Source organism: Oncorhynchus clarkii, unplaced genomic scaffold (genome assembly GCF_045791955.1).
Source record: "Oncorhynchus clarkii lewisi isolate Uvic-CL-2024 unplaced genomic scaffold, UVic_Ocla_1.0 unplaced_contig_3539_pilon_pilon, whole genome shotgun sequence".
Classification (NCBI taxonomy): domain Eukaryota; kingdom Metazoa; phylum Chordata; class Actinopteri; order Salmoniformes; family Salmonidae; genus Oncorhynchus; species Oncorhynchus clarkii.
The window spans coordinates 55,001-65,000 of NW_027260942.1; the positions used below are offsets into that span (position 1 = coordinate 55,001).

Below are 10,000 nucleotides of genomic sequence, written 5' to 3' on the forward strand. Positions count from 1 at the left end.
TTTCCTCCTCTCTATAGTCTGTTTTAAAGGCTGTGATGTGGATCTAGCTTTGCTGTGCTACTGGTTTCTTAGCTGTTGCTGCTGCTACAATGTGAACACATACAAGCACATTGATTTCTTATTGCATAAGCAGTCAATTCATTGTGTGCTTTCATCATTGATCAAACCTTTTTTGTGCGGCCCCCAGTTCACTTTTGAACTCATTGCTAAGTGTTTTTGCCAGCTACATTGCAAATGAGACGGTAAATGTTTTGAATGTCAGGTGTATTGTATTGTAAAGATTCATTGCGAATCCGTTTTTTCCCCCTCCGTGGGGTTTTGTTTTTGGCTTTGGTACATTGTGTTCAATTGTGTCTCTGTATTATTTGCATTCAGTTTCATGTTGCTGTCATTTCATCTGACGTCAATGTAAACCAGCAATAATGTAGGAAGTACTAGATACAACACTGTTTTTCAATTATCTCTATTCTCTCTGACACTGAGTTATACTAACTGAGTTATATTCACCTTCATTGATTGAACATTTCTACATTTTCATCCTTTAATAAGATCTTCCTAAACATTTACTCGTCTTAGTTTGTAGTTAGAATCAATATCATAAAATGTGATTTATATATAGTCGATATGAAACATGTTACATTCATTGTATCCTCTATTCATTCAGCACATAGGATATCCTCGCAAGGTAGCACAGTAATTCAAGTTTACTTAAAGTGCCAATATCTTCTTGAATATTTCAGATTCATTCTAAATATCCCATGTCATTCAAATCGTGCTCTTCATTCAGTCATTCTGTTCCTGCACACCATCCCAATGTCATCGAACTGAACTGTGCTGCAATCATGCTCCCAGTGGCCAGAGATAGTATTGCTGTGTGCCCTACATTGTGCTTGATGGACAGCTCTCCATATGAAGAGGGCTTTGCTTGTCTGTGCTGGCTGTAGCATGTGGACACCGCAAAGAAAGAAAGAACGCTGAGCTAGTGTAACTCATCAGCAGCACAGACCACTGCAGATTTACTTGCAGACCTGCCGGTGAACCCAGAGAAGCCTCGTTCCGACAATCCTGCCATGGCAGAGCATCCACAGGGGGCACCCCCTCCGCAGAGCCCGGTGGCCCCCACCACAGAGAGAGAAACACCCGAGGGAGCAGAGAGCACTGTGTCCATCGCTGAGTTCTCCACTGGTTCCCCCAAAAACAAATCTCTAACTGATCCTACCCCCACAGAACCCGAGAAAACGGTTCAGCCTTTAGTGGAACCAGAAAAGGGGCAAGGGACTGGAAGTACCACTAGTGTGGTTCCTAAGATGGAATACCTTCCGGAGCCCAAGACCACTGCTGAGAAACAGCCCTCGGTTGAAGAGCTCGACTCAGTTCCTCTTTCAGTTGTATATGAGCCCCTGAAAGATTACATTGAGGAAGAGGAGGAAAATGATGCTTATGTTACACCCAGTAAGTCAGCAAACCGTGAGAGCGTTCGTGAGGAGAAAGAGATCATATCAGAGAAAACTGAGAAAAGAATGCTGAGTCTAGGACAATCGACCGCCAGGCCATTGTCATTTGAGACTGAGAAGATTGAAGAGACTCCTCAAAGTAATGTCAGTGATGGAGAAAACCCAAAGCAGGAGGCACACATATCTGCTGCAGATACTCTAAAAGACAAGCAGAGTTCGGAAGATAAGTCTGGAGTTGCTTCAAAAGATGAGTCAGGTATGACGGCCTACTTTGAGACCTCTACACAAAGGGATACTGAAAAACCAGGAGAACGTGGTGAGGGTTACTATGAGCTCAGTGCTGTCAGCCAGAAGAAGCCCTCAGAGGAGGTTCTGGAGGCCGATTCAAACATTAAAATAAGCGATTCAGCACCAGAACAGACAATATCCAGCATAACGTTGATGAGTGACAGTGCCATGGACAAGCTAGAGGATCTCCCTAAGAGGAAGGATGTGTGTACTAGGCTGTCACCTGGCAAATTGTCATTGGAACACAGAAGTCTTTCTCTGAATTTTGCTATTGGCTCAATGGGTCAAGCAGGAGAGCAAAACCAGTCGAAGCTCTCATCTCTTCCAGAGGTCTCTTCCGGAAGCCTGGATGAAACCACAGGCTACCTTCCTCTAACCACCCCATTAGTAACATTAGAGAGACAGTTACTTCCTGTGACTCCAGAGATAGCTCTCCCAGTCCCTACCACTGAAACCTCCACTGATCCACCTGAAGACACCACCTCTAAGACAATGTGTTCTCCTGAGTTGTCACTCTCACCCATGAAGCAACACTACACTCATTTGAATGACCCATCCAACGACCTTCCTGAGATGCTGGACCTAGCCGGTGTTAAGCCCAAACCCACCCTGGAGAAGAGGGAGCTGGACCAGCATAATAGAAGGAGGTCTGTCCCTGCCTGTCCATCTGCTGCTCTGGTGGGCAGTTCTCTGGCCAAGCTGGTGCTGGGGAACCAGCAGACGCCCAGGGTGGTGGGTGGAGAGGAGAGCCAGCAGGAGGAGCGTGGTTACTGCGTGTTTAGTGAGTACTCTGGTCCCATGCCCTCGCCTGCCGATCTGCACAGCCCAGTGGGCTCCCCACACCAACGGTTCCCCACAGTGACTGAAGGGGACAGTGACGAGGAACTGGGAGCCATTGCGGAAGAGGGCGAGCAAAAGCTGGCACCGCAAAAAACAAACCAGGCAGAGGAATCGGTTGGAGGAACAGTTAAGCCAATTTTGGTGCTTGAAAGAGCTGTCACGGCAGGTGTCAAACCGGATCGTCTGAGGATCCCTGTGGCTCCATCCAAAGACAAACTGACAGAGTTCCGGCTGGAGAGCGGTCTTCCCGGGGACATCAAAACCCAAGCCATTCCTGAGGTAGAGTTGGAGCAGGACCTCTCCAGAGAAGCGTCCCCCATCCCACCAGACTTCGCATTTACTTTTGGCACTGAGGTGAAGGACACCAAGCTTTTTGCGACCTCTGAGTCTCCAGCAAAAAAGGCTGCCGCTGTGGAGGGAACCAAAGTTGAGGGAGTCACAGCGGAAGTCAAAGTAGAGGTGGCGTCAGCAAGGATTGGGAAGAGTCAGAAGACTGGTCTTAAAAAGCCAGAGATGGAGAAAGTGGAGGAGACCTCAGACCCAGACCATCAGACTGCTGTTGAAGACTTACAGCCAAAGGATGTTCGAGGACTGGAGAGAGAAAAGAAAAAAGAACCCATGACATCATCACCTGAATCATTAGTGGAGATCATCAATGCGCAGGAGAAGAAGCGTGAAAGTGAACCAGAGATGTCAACAGTACCAGCGGAGGCTGTCGTTCCAAAAGAAGAGGCCAAGACCAAAGCTGAAGAAACATCACCAACACCCTCTAACGTGAGCACTGCAGATGTGGAGGAAGCCACAGAGCAACTAGAAGAGAAAAGTCCAGAGAAAAGTGTTTCTGGAAGTTCTCCAGTTATAGTCATACCTCAGGCACAAGTTGAGGAAGAGGAGGAGGAAGACGATATAGAAGTAGCTGAGGAAGTCTTGGAGGAAGTTGAAGGCCCTCCTGTGCTCCTCAAGGAGAAAGAGCAAGAGAGTCACCCTATGGAGAAGCAGGAGGAGGTGACAGAAGAGGTGAGGGTGGTGGGTGGGGCGGAGGAGGTGATTGTTGAAAATCCTAAAGATTTGGAGTCTGCTGTTGCTGGGGATGACGAATCATGTGATGCTACTGCCCCAACCATTGATGAAGGGGATTATGCCGATCGCATCTCTCATCTATCTGCCTGCTCTGGAAACGACCAGCCACAAACCCTGGATGGAAAGGAGGCAGAGAAAGAGAAGAATAAAGTGGAGGCTAAAGAAGGGGTGGTGCTGCAGGAAGAGGAGGAGTCCGCTGAAGTGGGGCAGGAAGTTGAGATGAAGGCTTCCAGTCGCGAGGAGTCGGAGACCTCAGACGTACTGCGGAGCCAGACCAGCGAGACCACCGCTCTCGACGAGACCACCATGGACGTCTCCATGTTAGACAGCGAGAGTGGCTGGGTGGACTCACAAGGTAGTTGTCCCAAAATGTGCATGCAATTCTAACAATGTAAATGCAAAATGTTAGCTTCACATGTTTTTGCTTGCGTAACTCACACAACAACAAACAAGCGTTTTAACTGGACTATGAACAACAATACACAATCTATATCGTGGAAATCTTGAAATGCAACTTTATACCCAGATGGTCCATTCTATTCAATATAGATCATGTTGAATATAGGACATATGGGCCAGGTGTATGTGGGCTTAGCCCTCCTGTCCTATCTCACTCCCTATGCTGCAGATGATGACAGAAGCGTAATGACAGAGCAGATTGAAGCTCTGCCCAAAACACAGAGTCCTGTCAAGACTCCCCTGGTAGAGAGACCCTCTAATAAACGTCCCCCCGGCAGAGGACAGGGGCGCACCTCCACCCCCGAGCGCAAACTCAACCGCAGAGAGCCCGTCAGTCGTCGTCCAAAGGAGGAAGAGAAGAAGAAAAAAGGTTTCTAGATCTAGAATGTTAGATCGTCCATGTTATTCTGTGTTATTTACTGTATATATCTGTGGTACTGCTGAACATCACTTCTGTCATGGAAATCTTTTAAATTGCACTGGCAAGGATTTGTTTTAGTTGTATTACACAGTTTGTATATGACAATGTTACCACCTCTTCGTGGTCTTGAGACCCATACTGTGTGTTGATTAAATGGAAATTGCACCACGCTATAATGACAACAGATGTCCACTTCCTTCCTGTTGTTAACCCTGTCTTCCCTCTCTGCTAGCGGGGACGAAGAGAACTGAACAGTGTAAGGTATCAGTCCTCCAGTGTCGCTCTCCCACTCGGAGGATTGTAGTCAAAGCTGCTACGTTCAGACAAGCTAGACCTGCTTCGCACCACGGCTCTGCTAGAGGCAAGCCACCAGGTGACCTACCTACCGTCCTCACAGCAGGGAAACCGATGCAATGTAGCTGGCCAAAAACAGAATGTGCACTGCAGACCCATCGCAAGATGTTTCTCTGTTGTTCATGATTTTTTTTCTCTCATTGTATTCCTGTATTGGTCTTTATTTTGATGTTTTGTTTTTGAGAATCACGAGATCATGTTGCATTATGCTCGTCCAAGCTGTAAGCTCCGTGTTTGGGGAGTGTTTGTGCTTTGTGAGGACAATGTGCTACTATGGTTGTGCTTTGTGAGGACCATGTGCCACTATCCCAGCTAGCACATAACGTTCTGAGAACCGTAGGTTTCTTAGAGCTTGGTGAGGGCATACATCCTCCCCTTAACGTTCTGGGAATGGTGCAGGGTAGTTCCTTGGATTTAGAACATTCTCAGCACATTTAAGGAACTTGACCAAAAACCCCCATAATTTTCTTGGTATTTCATTGCTTTAACAGAACGTTTCCTAAAAGTTCAAACATCGTTACATTTAATTTCAATTTTGGTAATGTTCTAGTAATGTTCTTTAACAGATTTGACATTGGGAACCTCTCTAAATAGTTCTATGCTCATGGTTCTATTTAAAGTTATGTCATAAAATTGTTCAGAGGACGTTAAGAAAACCTTCCGGAAAAACCACAAGAATACTTTAGAGAAGGTTCTAAGAATGTTATTTAAAACATATACCTTCCGTTCTCAGCATCAACATAATGGGGTCTGTTTGCATCAACGTAATGGGGTCTGTTTGCATCAACGTAATGGGGTCTGTTTGAATCAACGTAATGGGGTCTGTTTGAATCAACGTAATGGGGTCTGTTTGCATCAACATAATGGGGTCTGTTTGCATCAACGTAATGGGGTCTGTTTGAATCAACATAATGGGGTCTGTTTGAATCAACATAATGGGGTCTGTTTGAATCAACATAATGGGGTCTGTTTGAATCAACATAATGGGGTCTGTTTGAATAGACTAAAATTAACATTTTTGTATGTGTAAAAAAAACATGGCAGGCTGGTGGTGCAGTGGACTAATTCTATGGGTAGAGAACAGTTGATTATAGGTTTGAATCTCACTGATGCTGTGTCACAATGTGTTTGCATGATTAATGCCAAAGGAAATCAATTTCTGCATGCTTGGAGTTCCAAAAAGTGAACCCAAATAATCTAGCAGTTTTGTTAAAATCATATTGAAACATTGAGTGGATGTTTTAAGGAAGCTATTCAAAAATTTAAACAACAAAAAATTGTTATAAAACATCAGAATAAAACTTTCAAGGAACTAGACTAAAGCGTTCTCAGAACCTCCAGCAAACCCAGAGGAGGCAAAATGTTCACTTCCATTCTCAGAATGTTTAAAAAAAACATTCAGTTTTACCAGTCAGAATACTTATGGCTTCGTTCCCAGAACCAATGGGAAACCAAAAACGCACGTTCCCCCAACTTCCAAGGAACCAAGTGTGCTAGCTTGGATGGTTTTTGTCTTGAGCCACAGTACTATACCTTGCTCTTCTGTTTGATAGAAGTGACTGGCAGGTGTCTGACTGGGGTGCTGCTGTGTGAACTGAAATATAGGTGAATTTGGTCAGGAACAAATTAGCCCGACGAAAATGCTTCCTTGAAGATTTGCAGTAAGAATGCATCACTTCTGCATTAGAATGTTTTCTGATTCAGTGGTTAAAGATAGAGTGCACTGGCTGTGTGTGTGGACTGTGTGTGTGTTCGAGTGTTTGAGATTATTGATGGGTTGTCGTCTTCTCTGGTATCTGGTGTCTGCTGCATTCCCTCTACTCATTGCTGCTGCTGTGTGTTTCTGTTGGCTGATATCACCCTCTGCTGGCCTAGCCCTGACAGTTGATTATTCTCTCTCTCTCTCGCTCTCGCTCTCTCTTCTCTCTCTCTCTCTCTCTCCTCCCTGTCTCTCTTTCTCGGTCTCTCTCTCCCTTTCTCTCTCTCTCTTTTCTCTCTCTCTCTCTCTCTCTCTGGCTCTCTCTCTCTCTTTCCTCTCTGTCCCTTCCTCTCTTCCTGTATCCTTCTCTCTCGTCCCTCTCTGTCCCTCCCTCTCTCTCTCTCTCTCTCTCTCTCTCTCTTTCTTTCTCCTCAGCCGTGGAGGACCAGCAGCCTCTTAATGTGACCCACCAATCCCGGGAAAGGACCTCTGTAAGTAATACACACTGCATATGGTAATTTAGAATATATTGATGTCTCATTGTGTTGTCACTGACATCCCACCTCCGATATGTCTTCGGTCTTTGTATTTCATTATTTTCCCATCTCTCATCTCCTGTCTGTCATTCTGTCTATTATTTTTCCATCTCTCTGTCTGTCCTGCATGCCATCCATCCATTCATCCATTCATCCTACCTGCATTGCCATGGCTACCGTCTAGAGCCTCACACGCACCGCCTTAAAAAACCATCGACTGACCAGGGGGGTAGAGGATCTGTCCCCCAGGCCCAACTCTGCATGCTCCCACACTAAACCCAAACCACTAGTGGAGGCGGAGTTATGCGGGCCACGCCCCTCCTCCGCATGCTCAGGCAGAAACTCCCCCTCACCCTTACTGCAGAGGCGGGGGCGGAGGGAAGAGAAGGTGAGGAGGAGGGGAAAGGAAAATACACACCCTTTAGAGCAGTACCCTCCCTCCTTCCTGTATAGGTGCAATTCATTCCATATTGGTAATATTCTAATGTTCCGTAACGACTATGTCAGAGATGTTCATTCGTTTTTGTCCATTCATTCTCACAATCACACAATTGGGTATTACAAGTAATGTAGTTCTCAGCAATCGGGTGTTTTCGGTATGTTGTTATTAGATCTATGGCAGGTGTTTGTATCTGTGTCTGCTAAGTGCTTGTACATGTCCTGCATGTTGTGTGTGACAGGAGGGTACCTACCGGACTCCAGAAAAGAGGTCCTCTCTGCCCAGGCCTGCCTCCTCCCTGCCCCGCCGTGCCCCCCCAGCAGAGCACGACAACACCAGCCCTGCCCCCCGCAGGCCCACCTGTAAGTAACCCTCCCCTCCACACACCTCCACACACTGTTTTTTCAGACAGATGATATACTGCCCTATTAACCAGTATTATATACACATATGACAGAACGGTATAGGAGATTTGCTATTGAATTTGTTGATGATACTATGTGTAAAAACACTCTATCCTCTCTTACTACGCGCTTTCCCTTTTATCACGTTTCTGTGATTTGACTGCTATCTAATCTCTTAACTCAACAACTATCCTCTGTTCAACTCAACTCTGTTTATCTCTTAACTCAACAACTATCCTCTGTTCAACTCAACTCTGTTTATCTCTTAACTCAACAACTATCCTCTGTTCAACTCAACTCTGTTTATCTCTTAACTCAACAACTATCCTCTGTTCAACTCAACTCTGTTTATCTCTTAACTCAACAACTATCCTCTGTTCAACTCAACTCTGTTTATCTCTTAACTCAACAACTATCCTCTGCTCAACTCAATCAACTCAACTCTGTTTATCTCTTAACTCAACAACTATCCTCTGCTCAACTCAACTCTGTTTATCTCTTAACTCAACAACTATCTGTTGCTCAACTCAACTCTGTTTATCTCTTAACTCAACAACTATCCTCTGCTCAACTCAACTCTGTTTATCTCTTAACTCAACAACTATCCTCTGCTCAACTCAACTCTGTTTATCTCTTAACTCAACAACTATCCTCTGTTCAACTCAACTCTGTTTATCTCTTAACTCAACAACTACCATCTGTTCAACTCAACAACTATCCTCTGTTCAACTCAACTCTGTTTATCTCTTAACTCAACAACTATCCTCTGCTCAACTCAACTCTGTTTATCTCTTAACTCAACAACTATCTGTTGCTCAACTCAACTCTGTTTATCTCTTAACTCAACAACTATCCTCTGCTCAACTCAACTCTGTTTCTCTCTTAACTCAACAACTATCTGTTGCTCAACTCAACTCTGTTTATCTCTTAACTCAACAACTATCCTCTGCTCAACTCAACTCTGTTTATCTCTTAACTCAACAACTATCCTCTGCTCAACTCAACTCTGTTTATCTCTTAACTCAACAACTATCCTCTGCTCAACTCAACTCTGTTTATCTCTTAACTCAACAACTATCTGTTGCTCAACTCAACTCTGTTTATCTCTTAACTCAACAACTATCCTCTGCTCAACTCAACTCTGTTTATCTCTTAACTCAACAACTATCCTCTGCTCAACTCAACTCTGTTTATCTCTTAACTCAACAACTATCCTCTGCTCAACTCAACTCTGTTTCTCTCTTAACTCAACAACTATCATCTGTTCAACTCAACTCTGTTTATCTCTTAACTCAACAACTATCCTCTGCTCAACTCAACTCTGTTTATCTCTTAACTCAACAACTATCATCTGTTCAACTCAACTCTGTTTATCTCTTAACTCAACAACTATCATCTGTTCAACTCAACTCTGTTTATCTCTTAACTCAACAACTATTCTCTGATCAACTTAACTCTGTTTCTCTCTTAACTCAACAACTATCATCTGCTCAACTCAACTCTGTCTCTCTCTTAACTCAACAACTATCCTCTGCTCAACTCAACTCTGTCTCTCTCTTAACTCAACAACTATCCTATCCCCCTTCACCCCCCCTCTCCTCCTCTTACTCCTCTTACTCCTCCTTTTCCTCCTCCTCCTCCTCCTCCCTCTTCTCCTCCTCCTCCCTCTTCTCCTCTAACTATTCCTCTAACTCCTCCTCCCTCTCTCCTCTTACTCCTTCTCCTCTAACTTATCCTCCTCCTCCTCCTCCTCCTCCTCCTCCTCCTCCTCCTCCTCCTCCTCCTCCTCCTCCTCTAACTCCTCCTCCTCCTCTCCTCCTCCTCCTCCCTCTTCTCCCCCCCTCTCCTCCTCCTCCTCCTCCTCCTTCTCCTCTAACTCCTCCTCCTCCCTCTTCTCCTTCTCCTCCCTCTCTCCTCCTCCCCTCCTCCTCCTCCTCTAACTCCTCCTCCCCCCTCTCCTCCTCCTCCTCCTCCTCTAACTCATCCTCCTCCTCCCTCTCCTCCTCCTCCCCCTCCTCCTTCTCCT

General features: G+C 45.3%; 1 protein-coding gene across 1 annotated transcript in view; it reads left to right on the forward strand.

Annotated features, from left to right (window-relative positions):
* The window catches only part of LOC139402471 (microtubule-associated protein 2-like), a 55,161-nt gene that overhangs the window by 32,786 nt on the left and 12,375 nt on the right, over positions 1 to 10,000 (forward strand). The window contains exons 7-11 of the mRNA XM_071146432.1: positions 997 to 4,017; positions 4,291 to 4,491; positions 4,775 to 4,915; positions 7,031 to 7,086; positions 7,812 to 7,932. Of these exons, the coding sequence (XP_071002533.1) occupies positions 997 to 4,017; positions 4,291 to 4,491; positions 4,775 to 4,915; positions 7,031 to 7,086; positions 7,812 to 7,932 (3,540 nt within the window). The remainder of the gene's footprint in view (positions 1 to 996; positions 4,018 to 4,290; positions 4,492 to 4,774; positions 4,916 to 7,030; positions 7,087 to 7,811; positions 7,933 to 10,000) is intronic.